The sequence below is a fragment of the Haliaeetus albicilla genome, chromosome 22 (assembly GCF_947461875.1).
Source record: "Haliaeetus albicilla chromosome 22, bHalAlb1.1, whole genome shotgun sequence".
Classification (NCBI taxonomy): Eukaryota; Metazoa; Chordata; class Aves; order Accipitriformes; family Accipitridae; genus Haliaeetus; species Haliaeetus albicilla.
The window spans coordinates 23,107,092-23,134,124 of NC_091504.1; the positions used below are offsets into that span (position 1 = coordinate 23,107,092).

A 27,033-nucleotide genomic window follows, 5' to 3' on the forward strand; every position below is an offset into this window, starting at 1 on the left:
GGATCAAAGCAGATAATTCAGTCTGCGCACTAACCTGAGAATGGCTCATAGCTACAGGCATCTCTGCTTACCTTCACTGGTCACTCCTTCTTCCAGTTCGTCTCCTTTCTGCAATTGGAACAAAAAGGTGTGTGAACACACAGGCAGTGCTTCACCTTCGCTATTATCCTCTATGCACATTTAATGCAACTGGACAGTTTCTACCACTTCTTTCCACATGCTAACTATTTGAGCAGGGCGACCTGGGGAAATCACGCAGCTCCCATGTCAGGAAGCCAATGGTGATTGACATTTCACTGTGCTGCAGAGCAAGAGGATGAGCACTAGAGATGCTTCTGAAGATTGCTCGTGGATAGCTAAACTTTCCCCGTTGGACCTGAATGGCAGTCCAGCGCTGTTTCCAGTTCAGACAGTAGGCTTGGTCAAAAACTGAGCTGCATGAGTCACACAAATACTATACAAGATGCCATCTTTTCTGTCACGTGGTCCTTTAAAAAGTCAGGACTGCTGTTTGCATTGTGTCTTCAAATAAAATGCACTTTTAGCTGACAAAGGACACATGCCACAAAATAGCTTGGGGCCAACGTTCCTCCTATGGGAGTTCACTTTAGATTTCATACAAAAATATAGCAGCTTTCCTGGCATCCATGCTGTACAAAGATGAGATTAGGGTGGGCTGGATGAAGGATACTGATGGCCAGTTAGCATCCATGAGATACAAGGGCTGGGATGCCAGGGGGTCAGTCCATTTCTACCAGCTGTGTGCATTTCAACATGTAAATTTCCAATAGTGCTTTTATAAGGAAATTAAAAGTCCAAGGATGTGGCATCCTTCTCAATCTGCCACTATGTTAAAGATGAATGAAAATACTACTTGGAAACCTCATGTTGACCCTGCTTTGAAAAAGAAAAGTATCTGTCCGTACTGTGGCTTCTTTACCAGGAGAGTGGAAACTTACTGATTGGCCTCACAAAGGTTTTTAATGCCTGAGCATTAAAGCCACCTAGCATCTACTAGCTTTCTACTGCACAGAGGTTTCCAAAGGTACACACAGCAGCCACTGCCTCCCATGCAGAGGTACTGTTCTGATGTACCCCAAAAAGGGTGAGGAAATAAATAATGATTAGCTAGCCTAATCTGTAGCTTCCTCAGCTGGGAAGCAGAGAACTGAAATGAACCCTTAACAAAAAAAAGGAGGAGGGGAACCCAGAGTGAAAACCAAAAATCCAGTCCAAAGTTTCTTAGAGGGCATGTCTATGCTGCACCCACATATGGTCAGGATGGGGACCCAGGTACCCAGGAGAAGGGAAGCCGGTACAGTCACAGCCGCAGTGTGTGCGATCCCCAGGCTTGCTCAGGCATTTACATGGCACTTCTCTGCTCTTTTTGAGCAAGACTGTCTAGGGGATGACAGATATACAGAGCTACCTTGATCTCCCTCCATAAGATCTTATCTCCTGCTAAATTAATTTAAATGGCAAAGACAAAAGTTTATTGTTTAAGCAGAGCGGACATGCTACATTTACTGTATCTCTTTAACAAAATGAGGCCAGTTTCTAATTAAATTAGAAAATGACTGCCTGTACTGAGGCCTGAGAAAACTACCTGCAGCTGAAAACCAGTGACATTTCAAAGACAGCCAGTCAGTCTGCCAAACTCTAACACTGAAACCCAGAATCTGTTTAAGCACTTCAGGCGGCTTTGGAGAGCAGGAGCATTTTCTTCCTTTCAGTACAGTCAGCTCCTCTGGTGCAGGAGCGGAGGGCTGACGTGCTGGAGCGTGCCTGCAGCTCTGCTGCCAGAGCTGGGGAGCGGAGCCTGAACCCCACAACTCCCAGCCAGGAGCTGAGCAGGCAATAGCAAGGGGCTGGGGGAGACCTTAAGGAGTAGGGAATTATCTAGGGACAGTATCTGAAGTCATAAGAAGTAATAGAAGGAGATGATCCTTAGGGATACGGTGACCACAAGGAAACAGTTCAGTTCACTAAAGCCATGTTTAAAAGAACAGTCTGAAACGCAACCCACCACTGGTCCCCAAAAGGCACTTGGTCAATTTGAGTCAGATGCTTACATTAAAAAAAAAAAAAAAAAAAAAAAAAGACCGGAGTAGATGCGTACTAGCTGTACCACTGCTTAAACCGAATGTGTATTGGTACAGGAAAACAAACTCCAGAATGAAGGCAAAGCTACTTTTAGTTCTGTCTTTTGTTTGCTTGTTTGTTTAATAATTACCAGACAATAATCATTTAGGAGAAACTGAAAGTTATAAATATTGAAGAGAGACTGTTATAAATTTTTATTATGACTATTATGAAACATGTCAAGATTGCTTGCCAATTTAAAAAACATCTCCATTTGAAAGGAATCTAAGCCCTGATCCAGCATCTCTTAAATGCATGCCTCAACGTAAGCACGTACTTAGATCCTGTCAAAGCTAATGCAGCCTTAAACATATGCTTTAAGTCCAGTGCAGAACACAGGTAAACCTCAGCACATGTTTAAATGCTTTCCTAAACGGGAACCAGAAACATGATTTCTGGAATGCATGCTATTCTGTGGTGTTAACATGGAGAAGTGAAAATAAAACAACTCAGAAAAAAACTGTTTTGATTGAATTGCTGAACATGATGCTATCTCCTCCTGCTTAGATATTCCCTTCAAAGGGAAATAAGCTACATGATTTGGAAGTTTCACTGCCTCCCATTACGAGAAGTACCAGTAACTCAGCAATGCATTGAAAGTTATCCGTACAAGTGCTATTGCCCATGTGAAAAATGAAAATATAAAGGGTCTCACCAAGTCGGTACTGAGCCACTCCTCAATGTCATCCATGACAGAGGACTGTGCAACAGGGATCTAGGGAGTGCAGCGAGAGAACAGCAAGGCAGGCAAAAACCAAAACACATCCACAATCATGGCCACAGAGCGATGGAAAACGCCAGAAATAAGATTAAAAACAAAACAAAAACAAAGATGTAAGATGTGCTGGAAAAAAAAGGCAACAAAATATAAATGGCATTTCAAATAAAGAAACACTTGGAAAGGAAATTATGAACAACAAGGCTAAAAAAAAAACAGGAGAAAGATTATGGGGAATGACGTGACTTGATGCCAGCGTAAGACGGGTAACTTCTCGACCACATATTAAAACCATCAAGATGGACTGATGATTCTAATCTTGATCGTGAAAAGCTTTTAAGGGTAGAATACTGGATATCAGTTAGGTTTTGAAATGTTAAATTTACCTTTTACTTTTTAAAATGGGTATTAGCCACAGTGAAGGGTTAGCAAAGAGGGGCTCAAAGTCTTCAGGCAATGCTCCTATGAAAACAATTTGATTTTCTCCACAGGTGGAGGCAGGCAGAGCCCAGGGTACACAGTCATGTTTCCTTCCAGATCCTCCTCCCACCACACCACTGAGCCTTGGCAAGCCTCGGCACACCAGTTTAAAGCAAAAGCATCCCGGCTCCCTGGTCCCACTCCTCTGCCAAAGGTGACCCTCTCGCAGCGGAGGCGGCAGAACCCAACGTGTGCCAGTGCTTAGTGCGGAGTCTCAAAGGTGAAGGTGAGGAGGAGGACGGGGCAGCAACTCCTGGTGAGGGCAGAGGAGGAGAGCACAGCACGCACTCCTCTCGGCTCCAGCACCAGCAATGCCTTGTAGTGCTCCAGCAAGGCTCACCGGAGCCTGCCTGTCAGGCCTCCACGGACAGTTTAACAAGAAGGCATGGAAGGTTTGCCTCTCCTCCCGTGATAAAACCGCTCACGTTACGTTGTGCAATTGCAACAGGCAGCACAGATGCAGCGTGCTGAGTGCTGAGGTGCAGCTATTTCACAAAGCGCTACAAGCAACTGGGTCAGCGAAGGGAAATTACTGCGTATTAGGTGTAGAATTTCCTGACTTAACTACGCTGCTTAAATACACCAGAGGGCTGCAGAAGTAAACAGGAAAACACCACAATAGAACTCGTAAGGACAACCTGAAAAACATTCGGAAAGCAATGTCAGACACGCAGGTTCCAGGCCAGAGCACAGTGACTGAGCAGCAGGGCTGGCAGACAAGATCTCGCGGTGCTGGCGAGGCTCTCCTAGGACGAAAAAGTGTCAGGGGTTGTCCACAGCTTTGCCTGAAACCTCTCATGGGAAGAAGAGATGAAAGAGGCTCTGCAGATGAATTCGCTGGGAGACGTAGTTTTGTCAGGGACTTCTAGTGGAGGAAGATAGACAGACGCTGAATTACAGAGGCAGCAGCACAGGCTGATGCTGTTTTGCAGAGCTCCTCAAGAATTTTTTTTTCTAATCAAGTGGCCCTTTGCACTGAAGAGGTCAGTTAAGCCCTTGCTTGAGGTGAGGTCTGCTAAGGTGGGTTAGTTGTGTCAAAGGACTGGAAATCCGGGGCTCAATCCAAAGCATCTCCCACAAAAGAGGCACCAGGCAGATGGCTTGGCTCTGACTCTGCAGGTTGCTGGAGAAAGAGCACATGACAGATCCAAGAAGGGTCAGAGGTACAAGTTGTCATTTTGCTTTCACCTAATACAAGAAGATCCCAAACAGAAAATAAGTTCCTGCAGTTTCCTTTGGAATGGGCCAGATTTAGGATAATCGCCCCTTTTTAACTTGCAAGGGAGAGCTGAATCATGCATGTACAACGCTAACGCAGTGTGCTGAAGCTGCTGCAAGCTGGCCCAGATGGCCATTAATGAGAGGAGGGCTCTGTAGACATCTTCCAACGTGTTCCTTCCCAAAGGCAAGTTGCATCTTGTAGAACTGGCTTGTTAGTTTAACAGCTTTGGAAAATACTGTCTTCAGAGATACAAAGCAATGGATTTATTCAGCTTACAGCAACCTAAAACCTACTGCAGAAGTTTCACTGCTGTCTCTCTCCTGTATTGCTTAACGCTGCAAACAATAAGTAATGCTTTGGAAGGTGTAGCCTTCAGAGCCGTTGGCTAGTTTGCAGCTCAGAAAGGTACTTGCATTTCTTTAAGGATAAGAAAATCTGTATGGAGAGGAGGAGGAAAACAGCAGGGTTTTTTTGCTTTTTTGTGACTAAAATAAGAGCAGCTGTTCTAAAAATTGTGGTGGTACTGTGGTCCCTGTATTAGGAGGAACAGCAATTCAAATCTTGGGTATCCTGAAAACACAACAGATGACTGAGCAAGTATTGGATTCCTGAGAATTGCAGGACTCCTGAGTTTGCAGGAGTCCTCAAAGAACAGCTCAGCAGTATAGAAGTCTGTGCTGCTGTGTTTTGTAAGATTAAAAAAAAAAAAGGCGGGGGGGGTAGAAAAAAAAAGAATTCTACTTTCAGACAGACCTACTTTATGTAACAAACAAACAAAAACTTCAGAAGTGCAAGAACACTTCTCACAGGTCATATATAAGAAGCAGAGAGAGCTGCAAGATAAACATTTGAGCATGTCAGCCATTTGCTATTCAGCACTGACCTTTTAAAAAACTTCCCCCATCTTTGAGCACACTTGCAGAAGAGCCAAAAGCTTGTATTTATTGCTCCTTCCATGCTCAAACTTCCAATTTACCTTCCTCAGACTGAGCCCCATTTTCCCCATAAAACATGGGTTAAATGTATCAGGTTTAATTTGTTCAAGCATAAAGAGGGGGGAAACTCTCAAGAGTAACTGGAGGTTTTAAAATATTTTAACTATAACATTGTAACATTTATATTTCATTTGAAACTGACCACACACAGAAGTTCGTTTTTTGCCAGTCAGTTGTGTATTTGGCAAGTCTCACCCTTCCAGAAGCCCTAAACTGAAAAACGTGGAGGAGAGTTTTGTTAAAACTAATCCCCTAAAACACAACAGAAGCAATGTAAAAATAAATTAGCTAGTTTACACATTAAAAAAGACAACAGTTTCTGGGAACAAACAGCAGTGGCAGCCACAGACTACATGGAAATGGCTCCAGAATGGGATACCGTCTTGTTAATACTTTGATTATGCAAACATACACGGTCTAGTGAAGCGCTCAATCTTGGCAAGACAGCTCCCTAGATAGTCAGTGTTGGCTGCAAGAGCTGTTTTTGTAACGATATTGTGATTTCTTTTTTAAAAGTCTATACTCTAAGTAAATGAAAATTAAGTCTCAAAATATTTTTGGGTACTTTAAGTAACTGGCTTTAATTAAAAGTTGGGTTTATAGTTCAAATTCCTTTTTTATTTAGTCTTTGGAAAATCCTACAAATGGGATCATCTCAACAGTCCTGAAAGGGAAAAGGAAAAGGAGGGCTGGGAGAACAAAAATGAGCGTTCGATCCCACAAAACCCACAGGAACCCGGAATTCATGTTCATACTTATCTAAGTTAGATTGTGTTGGTGTTCTCACTAGCAATCAAAAGCCAAAGAGTATTGCCAATATATTTCCTCAGAAGTCATAAAATCCAATATTCTACCCTTAAAAAGACAGTTTAAGGTTATTATTATCACATTTTATTTCTATTAAAAATGATCCCACTGGAAAAGAAGCAGGTATGAAATGACAATTCAGGTCTCTAGTTGAGCTCATTAATGTTCTTAAAATGTTTAACAAGGTTCATGCTAATTGTTGCTAGACTACTGTCTTGTAGTAGCTTAGTTAATTCCACTTCTTTATAGATGTTTAACAAAGCTGACACCAATACTTGGTTAGCTGCTATTCACTCCCCCCCGTTAGTTAGCAATAGTAAAGAAAGCTCTGTCATTCCTACGGTAGCAGAACGAGAGCACTGAGATGCACACTAGCAGTCTACTCCAGCTTACTACTACAGTCTTACCATCTATTTAAAGCTGTTGTGATCTTGAGATAGCTGCCTGGCCTCAATATTGGAACACGTTTGACTTTACATGTAAGGATTGAATTAGCTACTTGATTACTTCTAACTGTGTTTACACATTGCATAGATGGGGAAGACAAGAGCTCAGGTGCAGTATGTTCCCCAACACAGCCTGTTGTACCTGTACAACAACCAGCCAATCTGGATCTGATAGACATGTCCAGACAGCGAAAGCCTTCCTTCACATGTGGTATCACATTGTCCTTGTAGACTGCTCCGTAAAATGCCATGGCTGGACAGGTAATGAAACCCACATGGTTTTCAGAACAAGGGAACACACCTGCTTGCCTTCAAAAGAGAGAGGGGTTCTACCACACAGAAGAAATGAGATCTTCACATATTTATTTCTCAGTTTGTCCACAATTCAAGCACTTTAGTCTCCAAGAAGATGATGTATTTCAACAGTCTCATGTTACCCAAATAATTTCCACATCTTAGATCCTATCTCTCTGTTGAAGGCATACATAATGGCAACTCACTTTGTTACTAATTAACATCTCAGCAAAGGTTTCATTTAATCTTTACTACAGAGAGGAATCTCTTCTCCAGCCAGGCATACTGCTGGTGGTCAAGATGCAATGCTGAAAGCTGTTTGTATCACTTTCTGTGAATTCTGGTTCAGTTTCATTCCTCCCCTGCCACTGTCCCAAATAACGTCTGGCCTGACGTAGTGGCTTAAGCAACACCTGCTTCTCACTTTCGTAACAAATACCCATTTGGCCTGTGAGTGGGGTGACAGACTATTCTAACAAATGAATATATTCATGCAAATCTCAATAGCTGCCCAAACTCATGAGAAGGGAACTGGAATTAACCTGCACTAAAACGTGGTGGCCTTGTGCCTAAGAGCTGCTGACACAGACCCTTGTATGACACCTGCATGGTCTAACTTGCAAACCCCCAGACCTTACACTGCAAACAGATCTGGTACTGGAACAGCTCAGCTAACATCCCTAAGTCATGTTTGAACGAGGAACATTTTCTGCAGATATCATTTTGCTTGCGTTAGTTTTGTAGGCAGAGCTGGAATGGATAAAGGTGTGGTTTGTGTCTCCATGGTCCCGGCATCACCTTGCCAGCAGAACTGAGCTGTAGATTAAGCTGACACAGAAACAACACTGCCAAATTCACTGGGAGAGTACACACAGAGCCCTGAATGAGCCTCCCTCTGCAAAGGTGTGTTGGTGAACTGGGATGCACAGAAATGGAGTGGGAAGAACTCAACCCTAAGCTTAAACGTATCGCGGTTTGGAAAGAATGTCAGGTCATGAGGGGTGCGAGTACCACTCTGGCAGGTGGAGACACTTTCAGTGGTCTCAGTGTTGTACAGGCACAGGTAATAGCAATGTCGGCTCACCCCTCTTTTCCCTCTCATCTCAAAAGTACTAAAAGTTACCAAAGAATGTGCACATCAAGTTCATACCTGGGATGCTAGTTATTCCACTGGTATTGCAAATGCTACAAAGTTGTATTAATAAATATGGTTAAGAGCTACAGCCAGTTAAGAGAGAAACAGAGTTAATGATTAGTTTAGTTTTATTTTAGGTATTGCTCTCTCATACTTAGCATAAAAACAAGGTGACAGGCTTGTAAGAGCAGTGACTGGCTGGACAGCCAGACCCCCTTCCCTCCCCAAATCCATATGCCTCCATGAATGCTGCAGTATCCTTTTTCCAGACTGAATAACCACAAGCCAATGAACGAATATTGTGTTTGTTTTTTTAATAAAGCAGTGGTGTGAGTGGTGTGAACAGCAGGGGTGCCGATTTCATGCTTCCCTGCTCTTGTAAACAGTGGAAAGGCAAAGAAGAGGAACTAACTCAATCACTGGATTATTCATTATGGATGAACATCTAACAGTGGCATAGTACATCTCTGGCTGCAACAGAGCCACCGAACAGCAAGAGCCTCTGTGAACCACAATCAACAATATCAGAGGCAAAGCAAGCGCTGCTCACTTTATGGCTTTTCCCTCTCATGTTACAAGCTGTAGGTCTCTGACAAGCACTGAAATGAAACTCTGGCTCCCAAGGGTAGGTACCTACAACTGGGCTTACCCATGTCTGCTAGCAGGCACAGAACTGCTTCTGGGTGCTTGCATGGGCAGGCAGACAGGACCGTATACATGCACGTGTCCAATCACTGTGCATGCACAAGCCATGCAAACTTCTGACAAATTCACAAGCTGGCCCTCAGAAATAACCTGGATTAGCCCTAAGCCTAGAAGAATAAATGCAAAGTGTTTCACAGAGTTGGTGCACTTTGATATTGCACACTCTGGATTTTCTCAACCTTAAACTCTCTGGGTTGTTTCTCTTTTTAAGCACTGGGCAGCTCAGTCTAGGACATTCAAGGCTCTCCCTGGAGGGAGGCATTGCCATTCCACAGGCTTCCTGACACCCAGCCCCACAAGCTGCACTGCAAGCGCACGCCAGCCCAAAGGGAATTCTGCACTGCACCTTTCCGAACTCAGCTGCAGTCAGGACTGTCTCAGAGGGACTTTGTGCAGTTAGGTCACATTATTGGTACTAATCTCAAACACTTAAAGTGATGGATTACATTGTCCAAAAATACAAAATTGGTCTTAGAACTTGGCTTTAAGGCATAGCTGAGGCTATTTTTTACCTACTTCTGACTTCTGCACTTAAAGCAGACTTGAACTTCTCTCTGCAAGCGTGTTGATGAAGGACAACTTCAAACAAGGTCAAAATGTGCACAGATTCAGTGATCTTCAGAAGCTTGACTTTATCAGAGCACTGGCATCACTAGACACGGGAATTAAATCCTTACAGCCAGAAACACGATTGTGCCTTTTGGAGTCTGAATCCTAATGTCAGTGGGGTGGAAGATGTCAATCTGGGTAGCAGTTCTCCCATTCCCTTCCTTTCATAAAGAGCTATCCCTACATTACTCCATTCAGTTAGGTATGATCCTACAACTTCTGTATGTCTATTACAGACCACAAAGTTAAGCACTACCAGAAGAGGCTGCTTTAAAGACATGTAGAAAGTGTCCTCTTTATGAACAAGATCCATGAGACTTGTGTTTATCCCTCGAAAAGTGGATACTGCATAAATAAATCAAGACAGTATAAGGAACCAATTGGATCCCCAGGCCTCTTCTGAAGGTGATGTGGGATCCTACAAACGATTCAGTCGGTTACAGGCCTTTGTGCTATGTAAACCAGAAATTGGTTCAAATCTTTCCCTTTGCCCCGGGTGGGAAGTAAACTCCTTGTACTGTCTGATTTCAAGTGGTTCAGTAGGGCAGGACGAGAGGTGAATGGAGGATGGTTATTCTAGGTAAAGGGACTGGGGTGGGCAGTAGGAATCGCTTCACTGGTGAAGTCCTCACCATTCCTTGTGTAATTAGCCACTTGTCTATAGGCTCCATGTCTGAGTTCCCACCTTTACCTCTCCTCTGTGTTGAGAACAGAAATTGTCCATAAAGAGATAAACCACAGCAACAACCCAAGATAAAGTAATATAACAGCAGCAAGTTAAAAACTTCATATACACATACACACACACAGAGTTGCCTATGGTAGCTTCTGGCAGCAGCTGCATCCCCCTCTGCTGCCTGTCAGCTCTGTCCGTGGAGGTACAGACCTCACCCCGACCTCTGCACTTCCTACAGACAGTTCACAGAATTTTAGCACTTCCTCCATGCTGATATTAAAAAAAAAAAAAAAAAAAAAAAATCACTGACTAGTAGTGAGGCTGATGTTTGTCATCTTCTTAGAAGAAAAAGGATAGGCTATACAACCTACTAAAATCAGTCAGACTTTACCAGAAACACTAGTATTACACACTGTGGAGTTTCCCTTGTTTGCGAAGCTGTGACTTGCAGCACACCCTACTTACCTCCTTAAGCTCAGCAGACAGACTCTGCCCCAAACTCTAACAGTACGACAGCTCTAATGATGGCGTTGAGCAGGAGGGTAAGTAATGGCAGTTTGCTGCAGTGTTCTGGCAGTCTTTCAAACTGCCCCTTTTGAAGAGCGACAGAGGTTAAAAGGACCGCTGATGCATCCAGTTCCTCTGAGCAGGTTGCAGACTGCATGGCACAGCAACACAAAGACTCTCAAGATGGCTTCTTGTCCTTCAGCATCTCATCCCTGAGCCAGGGCCCGGATGCAGAGTCATTTCTAGCTCTGGAGGGGCTTGCTCAGGACCGGCAGAGCACAGCAGTTCCAGCCCACCCGCCCTGCCAGAACTGGGCTAGCTCAGCAGAGAGCCACTGGTATGTTTATGTACCTCCATGCAGATACCCATATATGTGGGATATACCTCCTGTCCCCACTATCACATCTTTTATGTCTCATTTCAGTACTTGTGCTGAGAAAAAAAAGGGAGAAATCACTCCAACTTCATCTACTATCTGTGTAACACTAGAGAATTGTTTCTTGGACACCTCTCCTCCCAGTTGTGATCATGCAACAACTCTGTGGCAACAAAAGCAATTCCCAACATGGAAAAGCAATATTAAGAAAACAGTGTATTTTTAGCTCATCTTGTTTCCAGCTGCTAAATCATATTAAAAGACAGCTAATGCCACGTGATTAGCCATCTCTCTACAGACCATTCTGAGAATGACTACATTAGAAACATCGGATGTGCTGAATTTTACCACTGGACAACTGTGCTGGAACAAGAAGTGTGTGAAGAATGTGTTGCGAAGCTTTTGGCTCCTCCCTAGAGCTGTTCTTAAATTAGCTCTCTACCCAAATTAACGCGTGTCTTTCGTTTACTGAGCACTGCCAGTTTTTTGCTACACATGCCGGGGCTGGTAACTTTAGGAGAGTTTAATTTTCATTTCCTTTAAGGAGAGACACCCACAAGCCTCACAACACCTGACAAGAAGCAGTGTTTACCAATTTCTGAAAGACTGCATTTCAAAACAAGCTATTCTGATTACATGATACAGTCATCAGGACCTTTGAAAAGAGGCTGAAAGTCTCTACGACATCTCAGAGCCCAAAGTTCCACAACCCATAAAGTGTTTGCCCAAAAAAACTTTGACCGTCAGATTAGTTTAGACACAGCCCTTTGAACTGACAACACTTCGGGCAGAGCAGCAGCTATGCTGGTGTGAATGACACGTCGCATTGGTGCCTCAAGCAGAATTGGCTGAGAACAAAAGTGTTAATAAATAAGGACATGACCCCATGGCCACTAGGGGAATAGAGCCCCCTTGACCAGTAGCTAAATGCAAGCCTCTTGTGTTTAGTTAGCCGGGAACAAAGAGCAGAATCTCAAATCCTTTCCCAGGTCCTGCCAATAACACAGCACAGTGATACCGGGGGCTTGGGTTGTCACACTGGTTTCAGGAATTCCTCTCTCACCCCCTTAATATACTTCTGCCCCTGCCTCCCCATGCTTCCCCCTTTTCCCTCAGTACTGCTGGCATGAGTTTTTGTGGGGCCGAGCTTGAAACTGGTCACAGGGCTGACCTGGGTTATAAATTACCCTTTTTGCAGGAGGACAGGGACAGGAACAAGCAGATAGATTTGTGGGGCAGGGGGATGCTCCGTAAGAAATCATTGCTGAAGGCCTGCTACCACTGAACTATGGCCGAAGCAGGCAGGCAGCTGTGATCTGACCCCAGCTGGCTCCGAATGCAAATTCTCCCTGGCTCAGAGAACAAGCTGCCAGGCATGCCAGCTGCCCTGAGCACTCCCATTTCAACTTATGAAAGAACCAGGGCGAAATCAGCCAAGGCATGGGGAGGCAATTCTCAGTGGAGGGAGGTGTGTGCATGCTGCACTGGCTCTCCCATGCTACACTGGCTCTGCCGTGCTCCCTAGTGGTCAGTACAGACCAAAATTAGACTAGGAAAAGGCTCTGAACTTGCACCGTCATCCAAAAACTTACACGCAGCTGAGTACAAAAAAGCAGGACAGTTTTAAAAAGCAGGGTGGTAGAAAGGGGTTAAGGGACGATCTGAAAGCTCTTTTCACTTCTGCCTTCTCCAAGGTATGCAGACAAAGCTGGCCAAGCTTGCTCTCTCAAGCATGTTTCTAGCACCAGCTGCTGTGAGGTGACAGCACATGGGCCTCTTCTGCCCACACAAGATAGCAGGAGCCTGCCCTGGGACTGACAGAACAGACTGTGTGCAAGGGCAGTTATGGCAAGGCATGTGAAGCATTAAAAGTCTACATAATTTCTCTCCCTGTACCTTGCATGTGTATCTGAGCACTTAGAGCAAAGTCTAGCAGATTAAGACTGCAACAACTTTCGTAAGCAAAAATGAACCAAACAAATGCACACCAGTGTTCACAAGACATTCCCCACTTATTCTTTTCAGCAGTGATTCCAGTCAAAGAGCTAGACCTCCCAGGCAAGCTGCAAGAACACAGGAGAATTTACTCACTATGATTTTGAAGTCTTTTAGGCTGGTGTGCTAAGTAGCAGCTCTTTAGAGATCATTACTGAGCAAGTACTTGCTCCTAGGTATCAATTTCAAAATAGCCAGTACTAGCATGTTGCTGGAATACATAATGAGAAGTCTCGGTCAAAGCAGCTGCCTAAAGCTTGGATTCCACACACGGCTTCAGATAACAAAATGCAGAGCAACGACCTACCCCTCCTGTGTTCTGTTTTCGAACATCCAGGGCAGATGCTAGTCCTTTGACAGCCTGTGGATCCTCATACGTCACGCTGAAAGAAAGGAACAAACCACAGAACTAGAAGGAAGTCCAGCAGTCACCCATGCAGAACGCACTTGCTACTCTGATTTACTCCCCTGGAAATCAGAAAGCACATTCTTTTTCTTAACAAGACTTCAAGTGTACTAAGTGTATTCCAAGAAGAGGAGTGTGCTCTGTATAAAGACCGTCCATCAGTTTCAGTAAGCACATTGAAGCAAAAAGGGTAAGACTAGCATTATGAAAGGCACGCAAATAGGTTACAAGGCACCGTAAGTGTCTCCTAGAGCTAGCAGGGGACTATGAAAAGAGGCCTGATTACAGATGACGTTTTGCAAAGCTCTGAAGATGACATTTGGAAACCTGACCTTGATGTGTGCATGGGGGGGAGGCAGAGGGAGACTCGAAGACAGATGAAACATAACTAAGCAACTACAGTGAAGCATACAAAGAAATGCACTCTTTACAGGGGTTAGATTTGTAAAAAGCTTCTTAAATTGTTATGCAAAAGGAACATGTAGCAGTCAGGTGACAGAAGCAATAGCATCATTTCTGAGAGCACAGTGGTGAATCATGAGGTGAAGCAGATGCCAACACCTGCCCATAAATCAGTTCCTGGGAGGAGCCGCATGTCTGAGCTGGAGGAGCAATTTCTCCTCCAGCATGCTGGCTTCTCCCAAGATCTGAGCACAGCACGCTGAGGCTCTCACCTACACACCGCAGCAAGTCACACTCACATCTTTACTGCCTCGCTGCTGCTCCATTTACACAGCGTACAATCCAAGGAAGATATAGCAATCCTCCCTTGTGAAATCATGGACTGATATGTGCTCCTTGTTCCATTAACTTGCAGAAGGAGATAGAGGTGCAGTGTGGGAAGAGTAGTTTCGTGCTTCATTTAGCACAAGAGACAGAGGGACCTCCATTAGATCTCTCTGCAATGCATCTCCTTTCTGATTATACATTAGGGCTCTCAGCCTGAAATCTCCAGTGGTAATGTACGCCTCTACAGTGGAGCACATCTTCTCAACACTGATACTACAGCTAAGGCAGTACCAATAGCTATATTGATAACCGCAAATAAAAGATCCGAATAAATTTGCTGGCTCAAGTTTTCAAGAGCTGGTAAGTTTTTGATAATCTGCTAAGGTCTGAGCTAAACTATTTAACAACATTTATTTGTTTGAGACAAGATATTGATGATGTTCTGACTGCTGGTAGCCACTACATCCTCTAGGATCTGAAACCAGAAGGAGGCAAGAAATAATATATGAAAGAAAAATACCTGAGTGTGTCTTTTACTGAATCTCATTTGACAAGGATCAGAGGACTTCTTAATAAGTGCATATATTTATTTTATATTAAAATAATTAGACCTGTTAAATGCCCTTGAAAGTGCCAGATTTGCAGCTCTAGAGATGCAAGCCCTATGCATATAAACAAATTAGGGGTAGCATGGCAGCCGGGCAAGCTACACTGCCTTGACAGCCCACCAGAGTCTGACTGCTGGGCCAAAGGGAGAGTTTAACTGGATGGTAATTCTGTTTCCAAGCCCCTGATGACAGTAATTCAGTCACCAAAGTATATTCATGACCTTCAGGTGAAGGACCCTTATGCTCCTGTATCTCAAGAACTGGCCGGGTGGATGGGATGAGAAGCCTTTATGAGAGGAAGCATCTGCAGAAATAAAGGCAAGTTCATTTCCAAGTTTCCAGTGAGCTCATTAACTAAGACAGTCAAATAACATTAGTCAGCCAGTCAGCTCTGCCCAGCAGCAGGAACTTCTCCACTCGCTCATACTAATAATGACCAACAGGGTAGGGATTGGATTAAAAGCACAAAAACATACACCAAAATGACTTTTTTAGTCAAGAAGTTTCAGATTTATGCCCTTAGACAACAGCAATGCTGTGACTCAAACAGTGCTAAAGACAAACTCCAACATACTTCTTTCGCTGCTCAGCCAAGGAACTGCCTCTTGTCTGTGCAAACATGTCGAAGTCATCACGAGGATTACACTGTTGTAGAGAGCTGAGTGTGCCACTGACGCTGTTTGTACCCAAGTCTGCAACCAGAGGCAAAAAAAGTGAACCAATGAAATAGCAAACCATATGGAAGCACCACTGCCACGACTGTATAGGTTACAGAGGAAGTCATTAACAATACAGGGCAGCTATAGATATCATCTAGTTAACAGCTGCAGCACTGAGCACAGTTCTGTCCAGAAGAGGCTGGAGGCTGCTAATCATGCATTTCTTAAAAGACAAATGTAGATATTGTCTTACTTCTCCTGGAAGCACCACACCATAAGTACTCCATCGAGAAACCAGCATTTGGGAATTGGTGTGCACCTGCTGCCAATCTCATTCTGAGATATTTACTATTCACTAACATGGTCCAAAATTTTGGCATGGATATTAGTCTTCTCCACAATGTTGTCTCTCACATATTGACTGTGAAACCAGCAGTTTCAAATCAAATGATAATGATATTGGCACAGTGCTGAAAGAGGTGAAGAACCTTCACTCAGATCAAGTGATCCTATCTAGCAATCTTTGGTTCGATTTAATGTAAAACACCTGACAGTTTCATAAAAACTTTCAACCAAAGATTTCAAATATTATTTGTAGAAGTGAAACCAAGAACATTCACCAGACTGATTTCATGGAGAGCTATACCTAAGCAGAAATAAAAGTAGTAATACAAGTTTTACTATGAACAAGAACCTGCACCCTTTCCTTCAGTCTCCCCTTTGGTTAATAAATCCCTCCCTTTGTGCCAGGCTGGTTCCCAATTACAGATCGCTACAGTGCAAGGGAGTGGGAAAGTCCTCCTAATCCTACAACACACATACCCAAACCTTCCAAAGGCTACATGGCAACATTAATCAGGTGGAGGAGACCCCAAGGGAGCAGAAACTCCCTGACCCACAAGTGAAAAATGGCTCCTCATAAATTCCAACAGCCCACTGTGATAAGGGCTTGTACTGGGTGTTCAGGTCAGTCACAGAGACCTCAGCAACCGCTCAGACTTGCTCCCACAATCACACACCTGGATTGCCTAGCAGCCCCTGCATGCTGTTCAAGACCCACAGACTGGTTACGCTTGAAAAAGTCCACGCATTGCAGCCTCATGTTCATCCGCACTATTTAGACCAGGTACTCACCAAGCCCTGCAAGCTGTGAAGAAAGTGAAGACGGGGGTGCTGAGTTTCCGACCATTGGGCTTACTACAGCTGGAGAGCCAGGACCCAAATCTATTAAGTTATCTTCTGTCACCTCATTCAGTACCTGTTGGGACACAAGAAACACAGCAAGTTACACATGCCAGAGATTTCTTCTTGCAGTGCAACATGAAACACCAAAAAATAATGGGCGCTTCCTAAAAAGATCTCTCTTGCATATTGCCAAATGGACCAGTCTCTTGGATACTACAATGATGAGTGCAGAATAAAAAGGGTCAGCCACCAAAAAATCTCAGTTTGACTGCTTAGCACAGCAGGAAGCTCTCCTGGAGGTCATCTACATCCTTCAGATTTAGCTAATGTGTCTGTGTTCTCCACCTCTTTTAGCACCGGACCAACATCAGATCTAAGTCAAACTGAATTTAGTACCATCTTCCACATTAGGTGTAAACTGTTTTCAGAAACATAACTTCTTTGTCATGACTAAAGTTAGAATGCAGAGCCTGTGCTGAAGTTTGCATCACACTGCAGTAGAAGAGGCAATCAAACAGGCAAAGTAAATAGAGGAAATGGTTAGAAGAATGCAGAATAGAAAATGTAATACTGTCACATACTAATTCATCATGAACCCAGATCTTGAACACTATAAACCAACTATAAAATAGTTTTCATTGAACGAAAAATTAGAACTGTAACTCTTCAGCTTGGAAAGGGGCTGCTGAAAAAGGAGATGAGAGAGGTTCTTAAAATTATGAGTGGCATGAAGAAAATTAACCTGAACAGTGGTATTGTAAGACACAGTGAAGAAGAATTAGGTGGAGCAAATAAGAATTATTAAGTGGTTCAATCAAATGTAAACAGAATATTTATTACATATAAATACCCACATAAATATGTAAAAATGTGTAGTGAAACTGTGGAACTCACTGCTTAAGGACACTGTGAATTCCTAAAGTCCACATGGACTCAAAACCAATCAAAAAAGTTAATAGAGCAAAGAAAATCCATCAAGGATTGTGAACACAGAGATGTTTTAGTGTAATGTCTTCCTGAGCTAAAATTGTCACTTGCAGTTTGCCACATTCTTGCGCTCTTTTCCTGGTATCCACTATTAGCCACTAAAGGCAGCACACAGGGCTGGACAGGTAAAAAGTGATACTACTGATATTAATATGGCTAGTATGTTGTAACTGCTGATAAAATAAATGGAGCGAGGTACTTACTCCATTGCTGGCATTTTGTGTTGAACGTCCCGATCTGTATCGTTCAAATCTGTTTAGAAAAAAAACAAAAAACCAACATGGACTATCAAAGCCACCAATAAACAATCAAAAACACGAGTTTATAACAAAGCCATGACATGCTTGCCACTGAACTTAGTTTTCATTGGTTCAAGAGGGAACCCTGAGAGCTTTAAGTCCAAGCCAGGAAAAATGGAGAACAGTTGCAGAAGTTGCATTCTTGGCAAATATTAAGTTGACTAATCTGATCTTGCAGCACACACATGCCTGAAAAGCACTGTAGGATTTGTCTTTGGGTTTTTTGTTTGTTTGTTTCCATTAAGTGCTTTGTGATAGACTATTCTGTTAGCCAAGGGACAGAAGGAATTGCAGCAAGATTGATGCTCCCAGCTAAGTTGAGCACCGCAGCAAGTCTTAACTCCCACTTAACAGCTCCCCCTTGCTGCAATACATGTAAATTAGAAGCCATATGCATGCTAGCACAGTCCTACCCAGGCAGCACATGGCAAGAGAAACAACAATTAGCAGATTAATTTCTTAAAACATTCTGGGTCAGCTCAAAGATCATCAGAACCTATGTTCAAATAGGTTGGTACTTTCCAAGAATGAAAAGTAATGACACTGGATAAAAATCCTCATACTTCTTAGGGGAAGAAGTCTGGCTAGTCTTCTCTACTCCTTCCCCAACCAGCTGTGCATCTGGGGTCGCAAACCTAAATGAAGCTTTTGTGAACTCAAAAAAGCAGAGGGAACTACCTCCTCCCAAGGCCTGTCTGAGGCCAGTCTGATCTCCTTCCTTACCAGGAAGAGCACTGTGATTTCTCAGAGGCTAGAATTTTTCCTCATTTAAAAGTAGTTTCATGTATAACCTCTCTTTTCAGTAAAAAACCCCATAATATTGATAATAATAATAATAATCCTGTGGGTTTTCGCCCAGATGGACAAAATACAACTGGGAATCTCAAGCAAACTAAAATGTTTTCTTAATGTAACAGAGGAAAATGCAAACTTAAAAGGCAGCAAAACCAAATTCAGGCCCAAATTTCAATTTTAGGAAACTGTGGGTGTCTACTATTACTGGAAATGCAGCTCCCTTAGCTGGAAACCTGAGACACCTCCCACCTCATATTTCTCACCAAAAGGCTTATGAGCCACACGTTCGTTTACATCCAAAGCTTCACAGTGAAGGCCAGAGCTCCTGCTTGAGTCACTGACAGAGCTCGGCACCCATACTAGAAATCAGCGTGATGAATGTGGAGCTTTTGGAATAGCAGAGAAGGAACTGGAATTTATTGAAATGCTCAGACCAGTGCAGCTATTCTACCACAAATAGCTTGCTAAAATCACTCAGCTCACCTTTCAGTGTATAATGACTACAAATACATTAGCCCCAGTCAGCAAAGGCACAGATGGAGGAAAATAGAAAAAATACTAAGGCTGACCAGACTAAGCCTTAGTGACAGTTACACTCTGCCACTTGTAGAATCATGCTCGTGCATGAAACACATACCATTCCACATAAAAAGCCAGCATTTGTTTCAAAGTTTGCCCCAATCTCCTCTGAACGACTAAATCAAAGACAAAAATCGAGGCCACTGAGTCTACTTTCCAGCCTTTGCCATGACAGCATAGATTCACAGATCTAGAGTCTAATTTATTTTTAAAGGCTTGAGAAACAAAGCCCTGTGCTAAGAGCAAGTAACAAAGGGTACTCTTTAGTGCCTCACTCCCCAGGCCTGTCATTAAGGGGAAGATTAAACTTTCCCAAGACTGCTCTATCACGTGTCACCTACTGCAGCAGATGTGGCTGACAGCGCCTTTGTCTAACATGTCGAAAGTCCTGTGACCCAAGTCCCGCCCCTGGGGATGATTCCCACAGACCAACTCTTCAAAACCTCAGTTCTGCGCAAGACAGGTTTTTTTCAAGATTTTAAGTGTTACTTAAAAACAAAACCCTTACGTGCATGACGGTCACGCCCACCTCAGACAGCTCCCTTTGCACCAGTACTGGAACTAGAAAGCTCAGAGATCAGAAGACAGAGCTCACGGGAGCCTCCCTAAGCCAGGAAGCAGCACAAGCATTTGTGCAGAGCCCAGGCTAGCAAGTGGAACTAGCAACTGTGGCTATGCTATTTTCAGTCCCAAGTCCCTACATCAGTACAGCACTGCACAACAGGGACTTGCAGACTCAGGTCTCTGCTAGTTCAGAGAGTTTTGCACAAGGTTGCCCTGCATTTTACGGATATGCCCCACAAAAATTCAATGGCTAGGACAAAAAAAAATAAATCATAGTATTGGAGGAAACAACAGAAACAGGAATGTTACCATAAAAGACTGTAAATGCTTCTGTGGTTTGGTTCTCTGCATTTTGTTATGTTGGACCGTTGGCCCAGACGGCCAACTCTTGTCAACTGACCTATTTTACACTTAAGTGAAAACCCAGAATGAATGTAAATAGTTCATGGAAAAGGTGCCCCACCTTTCGTATCGGAGGAAGACGTTATTTAAATCATCATTCACATGCAGCAGTTCCTCTGTGACTTCTTCATTGGACACTCGTGAGATAAGCTCCACGATTCTCTGCTGCATAGCTCTACAGGTTCGGTTCAGTTCCTAGGAGGAATGCATTGTGCACACGCATTCTGATAAGCAGCTAGCAATAAGTAGATTTAGTTGAGCTCTGTTCACAGCCAAACATATCCCCCAGCTGAGAAACACTAAGACAAGTCTATCTTTGCATGATTAAATGTCACCCAAAAGCACATCTAATCAAACATGCCCTTCAAGAGTCGATGGCATAAAACCTTGAGAGCCTATTTACAAATCAACATCCTGATTCTTCTTTAGCTCTGAGCACTTCAGAAAATAAATATCTGTATTTTAGTGATCTGTTTTAAGAATAAAACATGTTAATACAACAGCTTTCCAGAAGAGAGCTTTCAAGGAAAATTCAATCTGCTCTTTTTGGCAGTATCATCCTTAAAAATTAAAAGATGCACATGGTGGAACAAGTAGGGAAAAAAAGTTCATCAGGGCTACCACAAGTAGCTAAGTGTGCACTAGGAAGAGAAGTGTTGGGGACACAGAACTTACCAACTGCGGAGAACATGAGGGTGAACACAAAACAAGGAGCAGGAGCAGGAAAAGATGACCACACCATACATACTTCAGTACTGAACTATACACAGAAACATTCCTTTCAACTGAGCAACTCCACAGACAAGAGACTGCAAAAAGGCAGTGGGGAGTTTCAGAAGAAAATTTTAAAGAATATAGAGTAAGGGCATTTATTTTAGAAGTCTCTCGTGCCAAGAAATCTAGATTTGAGTTTGCCTAAACCAGGAGTTCTGATGCTTCCAGGACATCTCTTCCATCACCAATTACTTAGCAGAATTCTTTACTCCTGAAAGGCCTCAAGACCAAAGGTCAAAACTGGTCTGTTGAGGAGGAACTACAAGAAGAAATGTGACATATGGCATGGCGCCACTGATTAGGCCCACGGTTTTACTTCAATAAGCACTGACATTTCAACTAAAGCATGTCCCTCTGTCATCTTCTCCCCCCTCCCCCAGCTCCACTTCACAGCAAAAATTCAGCACTAAACAAGGATGACTTGTTGGTACACAACCTTCGGGATGAAAGCAAAAATGTGTTTGTTTTCCTTGCTTGGTCTGACATCCTAAGCTCTGGATAAATTTCACCTAGTGCAATCCAGCTGCCTTAACAGCTTGAGGAATGTGTTCTCCAATGTCAGTTTTGATCCCATCACTTGAGAAGCAGATTGTGACATTTCAGAGGTTTGTTTGCTGCCTTTCTGAGAGGGCTGACAGTACCTATCTATTCTGCTCAGAGCTGGCTCTCTAGCAAGCTGTTTACATTTGATTGTTAGAGAAAATGTCAGGAATTATTTAAGGAGGAGGGCTATATAAACCTCAAAGCAAGGAGTCCTTGCATGCAGCAACCGGCTCACAGCTTTCAAAAGACTAACCATCCTTTGTGATCAAAAACGGTTTCTCCTCAGCTCTGTGATTCAGATTTAGGATGCATCAGTCAAAGAAGGGAACCAGTTGGAATAAAGAATCGTTGCTGTCACTCCATTTTATGATCAAGTTCTTTCACCTTAAAGCTATGCTGTAAGGTTACACTGTCAAGATGTTAGTAGTTGTTTCTGAATGTAAGCAAACTGTTCTACACTGTTCTGGTCTGTTGTGGTTTCCTGGAAGCTTCTTTTGTTTTGAGCAGTCCGACCCAAACGGGCAGTAACTGAAAGGCTCTTTATTGCAAAGCCTCTCATCAGCTGCCATGATGACTCCGAGACAAACACACAATACCACTGCATGGGAGAGACCAGTTTTTGGATGGATTTCAGACTCTGATGTATCACAGAGAGCAACTCCCTGCCTTCCTCCAAATGTACTGCTGTGGGAGCCCATCCTCCCTGCTGGAGGATCAAAACAGAAGCCTCTTTCTAAGCTATGGAAAGGCAAATACCATGTTAAGGGCAGCAGCTGGAATGCTAGATCACAGTATTCCTCATCTGTATTGCATGTGGTACTGTATTACTTTCCTCAGCCAAAAGGCCACTCTGCTACTACTGGCCTAGGGAAGCAGGTATGAAGCCTGGGACATAAGCTCAACTTACACCATTTTACCTCTTGACATAATAAGTGCTGCACCGGATTGAGACTTTCCAGCAAAGAAATCCCTTCTGATTACAGAGTCTAACCCTCCAGACAGCATGAAACTTTGCCTGAGCACCCGCCTTAAGACACTACCTTCAGGAGAATCTACAGCACATCTTCTGGAAAGACAGTTAGTTCATATGTAAGATTTCAAGTGGCAGAGAATCCACAGACCCTTGGCAATATTTAGTCCAGCTGGAACCATGGAGTGTTTTTTCCTGCTTAGTGACTGGGAATCTTTTGACACTGTATGAGTGATGATGGAGGAAGTAAAAGAAGCAGAAATGCTCAGGGCTTACAGAGTCTATGGCAATTCTAAGCTGCTTTGTGGTAAAGGAGACTTTATATTCAACACTGGGAAAAATTTCTAACTACATGGAGAAGAAAGCATTAGAACAAGTTTCAAGGGAAGTTAGGAAATCCTTGTCACTGGAAGCTTTAACAAATGAGTAACATCAAGTCATGAGACTAACCAGGGTCAAGCACAGCCCACATTCATTATGTAAACCAAACAAACCAAGGCACTGAAGTAAACTACAACAAAAACCACATCCCCCTCAAGCACAGCAATGATCAGAATCATATTTGCTAGAAAACTTACCTGGAGTAACTCAAGGTCTGAGGAATCCTCTTGTCCAGGTACCATTTCTGTCAGCATTTCAGACATCACTTTTGTATTCCCACGAACAATATCCAGTTCACTGCGCAGCCGGGCAATCTACATTGGGGTAAAAAGACAGCAAAATACTGCACAATCTTTTGGTTTAAGCAGATCATTTTCAAGAACTGACTTTGTGATACCTCTGGTTCTGTCTGACTAGATATCTGAGGCTCCAGATATTCTAGCAGGGAAAAAAAAAAGTAAAGATAAAAAAGTTTACACAGGAGAGAGTTTTAGAAAAACAAAACAAAAAGAAAAGAACTTTGTAGAACCACTTACTATCATCACAAACCCAGATGTGCTATGCGTGTATGGAAGGGAAGCAATTGAAAACAGCAGCTAAAAACAGACCTCGGTTGCAGTACACCGTGCGTGCCTCACTGAAGCGTGGGGAAAGATGTACAAATGTTGATCAGGATCTTTGGCTCTGAAGTTATTATTTTTGCAGAGAGAAAAGAAGATCCTATATTAGGGCATTACGGATGCAGACTTAACTCCCTGTTAGAAAGACTTCCTGCATCTGCAAGACATTCTGTGCCATTAAAGGAGGGGGGCTAATGATAATAACTGCTAACCTACTGCACAACCGCGGAGTGGACTGGTACATCAGATTGTGAGGTTTTGTAACTGCTGCCATTGTGAGGCCATACATACAAATCTAAAGCCTAGATTTTACAGTATAATAGGAGGAAAGATTACTAAGTAGAACCAGACCTAGGAGGCAATCAAAGTCAAAAGAGTTAAAATGAAAGTTCCTCTGCAAATTGGTTTCTAATTTGATCTGTTGAAAGAGTCTCACTCAAAAGAATCATCATCCCAATACCTGTTCAGAATTTGCAGTGATGGGACCAGTCACATTCAAAGCTGGGGCCTGAGGAGCAGAATACGCCGTTGGAGAAGATGAAGAGTAAGAACTGGTGCTCATCCTTTGCTGAGATTGTGAATTGTGCATATTTGCTGCAGGATCAACTTCAGGAACACTCTGCCACATCAGAAAGACAAGAGTTCAAAAGCTGAATTGTGACAGCACTTGCTTTGTCAGCAACCTCAGCCCAAATATGCTCAAATATAGAACATAATTGCACCTTGTGGAAAAGGTCAGTGTAGTTATGAGAACAGACTGGCGGGCCAGCCCATAAACAGACAGCTGCAACAAAAATGCATGCCCATCACTTTTGACCCAACCCACATGCATTTAAGTCAATTTATCTGTACAAGAAAAGTGAGAAGCAAAATAAAAACAAAAGCCAAAGATAAATAATTATAAATTATTTAAAACTAGGAATTAAGTTGCAGGCTTACAAAAAATGATGTGATACTGAATTTAATTAATCTTGACACACGAATTGTAATATTTCAGTCCTTGATCACTTGCATTTACCACTTCAAAGATTCATTAACTTCAGTTTTCAGAGTGAATAATCAGAACACCTGTGATCATTAAGTTCCCTCCTAGCAGCAGTTCTGTCAACTTTCCAGACCTAACTTTTCAGAAGTGTAAAGATCTCACATTACCATGGGATCAGTAAGAGATTCAGACTCTGTACACCTTTAAAAGACAGGCAGGCCTTGGTTCAGGCTTATCACCAACAGAAACAACCATATTTTTGAGCAAAAGAAGTAAATCTCAATCATGTATCCTGCTGGACTCTCTCTGAACAAATTAGTTGCACTTGTCTGGTGGTTGTGTGGTACAAGACAAGTATACAAACCTCCTCCAAACTTTTATTTTCTTAGATTGATGTTTGACTCAAGGGAGGAGATACCATTAGCTTATCAGCCTGACAAATGCAGCTGTATTATACTTCTCTTACATGCCCTTTCACTACTAAAAAAGTCCTTCCAGGAGAGAGAAAACAGGCCAAATTCAGAGAAACAGGAGAGGGAAGAAGAGTAGTTATCCAACTATTTAGACATCTTGGGAAAATACCCCTGGAATTGCAATGCTGCAGCTTACCCTCTGTGGTGTGTGTATCGGAGATAGAGCATCAAGATCTGCCATGGGAAACTCTATGCCTTTCCTCTTGAGTTCTTCATAAATATGCACTACTCCAGTTAAATCAGGGCTACTTCGAAAGGCATCAGCCCAAGCCTGGAAAACATGAGGGATTATCCATAGACCTTCCAAACGAAGTTCCAGCTCCACCCCGATCTCAGATACGGACTACAAAAGCTTTCATGTATTTCAGCTTCAAAGAGAAGCTGTAATCATTAGACCTTGTCTAAAAGATCCTGCAAATATTATTAAGACAGTCACGTACACATTTTATTCAAATATAAAATAGACATGACCCCAGTGCACAGTAGCAATGTCTAGCCCCTGACTTCATCAAAATCTGTAAATGCAAATGAAAGCCTCTTCCAATCTCCTCTGCTTAGCAGTGATTGCATGCTCATCTTTTCTGGCAAATTCTATGGCCAATGACCTGCCAGAAAAAGTCTGTGTGAAAGATTAAATTGATCTAAGCAAAATTCATAAAGTCATACAATAATCTTAGGTAATCTCAATTTACTTTGTGAAACATCCTCATTTGTTGCCAAAGAAAACACCCAGCTGTCAAGTTTTCTTCAGTATTTTATTTGGATCAAACTTAAATAAAAAAGATAGTTTCTGAGGTTCTTATATTGTGAAACATGCAGTCCCATGAGCAGCACAACTAATGAAGCCTGGGTTCTTTCAGAGCATATCCAACATTTAGACACCCCAGTGTGTCCGAAGGAACAAGTTTAAAGGGAGAATTTCCACAGCCAGAACACTCATAATCTCTCCCGCATGAATTCTCTGGTGTCTAAAAAGACTTCAATTCACATTTGAGCTTTTTCTTCAGTGGGAGCACTAAGTGTTTCTCTTTGCTAGCCAGCCTCCTGTACTCATGAAGTTGCTAGGAGCGCAATATCTTGAAAGCCTCTACCCTCTTTCACTTTTGCTGGAAATTAGCCAAGTATTAAAAATTTAGAGGAAGGAAAAATTGAAATATTATGACTCAATTAAAAATGAAGCATTCCACAAACCCCCACATATGTGAGGTAGAGTATCAGGGTGCTGGATCCAGAACTACTGCGAGACATGTGTGTGGGCTCTGAACTTAATTCATTTAGTCATCACTTTTACACTAGTTCTTTGACTATTTTTACTTTAAAAGCTGTTTTTAACCACTTTTTATATTTGAGAGAAATCAAAGATAGCAAAACAAGATAAGAAATAATATTAATATTTAATTTACACTCCTATTCTGTTCGATTTTAAGAAAGAGCATTTCCTACCCTATGTGCCCAGGAGACAATCCATTATCAGTTGCAAGCTAACAATTCTGGGTTTGGTTCTCAGCTTTGTTAAGAGTAAATTAACTGCATCAACTGTTCTGATGCAGTGCAAGTCCAAACAGCCCTATTTGAGCCAGAGAAAACAGCTCCAACTGCAAAGAGCCATTCTGTTTCCTTGGAACTGACCTTCCAAACCATCCCTAATTCTGATGGAGGCATTGGCTGTACAAGTAACTCTACCCTTGCACTTTCTCTGCATTTTCAATTTATGTAAGTCATGTGAATTATGCTTCTACATAATGGTATTCCCCACTTCAACTCTATTTGCAAGTAAGAGTGAAAAATGTTAGGCAAGGGATGGTCTATTTAATAATCACTTAAAATAAACTTAGAGGCAAAAGTATGCTGCGCTTCTAGCCCCAAATTTTAATGAGGCTTGTTTGTCCAGGAGGATGTACTAACGCATCCTCTTTCACTGGCTTCCTATAGATTTTGTTGTAGGCACTAATGACAGTGAACTCACT

At 42.7% G+C, this 27,033-nt stretch overlaps 1 protein-coding gene across 4 annotated transcripts in view; it reads right to left on the minus strand.

Annotated features, from left to right (window-relative positions):
- The window catches only part of TOM1L2 (target of myb1 like 2 membrane trafficking protein), a 58,980-nt gene that overhangs the window by 6,177 nt on the left and 25,770 nt on the right, over window positions 1-27,033 (minus strand). The window contains exons 5-15 of one of the 4 annotated variants that reach the window (XM_069810413.1): window positions 25,203-25,337; window positions 24,069-24,227; window positions 23,186-23,302; window positions 20,382-20,515; window positions 17,885-17,933; window positions 16,644-16,767; window positions 15,425-15,542; window positions 13,415-13,490; window positions 10,186-10,251; window positions 2,798-2,857; window positions 72-108 (exon numbers count right to left, since the gene is read on the minus strand). In XM_069810413.1, the coding sequence (XP_069666514.1) occupies window positions 72-108; window positions 2,798-2,857; window positions 10,186-10,251; window positions 13,415-13,490; window positions 15,425-15,542; window positions 16,644-16,767; window positions 17,885-17,933; window positions 20,382-20,515; window positions 23,186-23,302; window positions 24,069-24,227; window positions 25,203-25,337 (1,075 nt within the window). The remainder of the gene's footprint in view (window positions 1-71; window positions 109-2,797; window positions 2,858-10,185; window positions 10,252-13,414; window positions 13,491-15,424; window positions 15,543-16,643; window positions 16,768-17,884; window positions 17,934-20,381; window positions 20,516-23,185; window positions 23,303-24,068; window positions 24,228-25,202; window positions 25,338-27,033) is intronic. The other 3 variants (XM_069810415.1, XM_069810414.1, XM_069810417.1) reach the window with 3 other exon arrangements.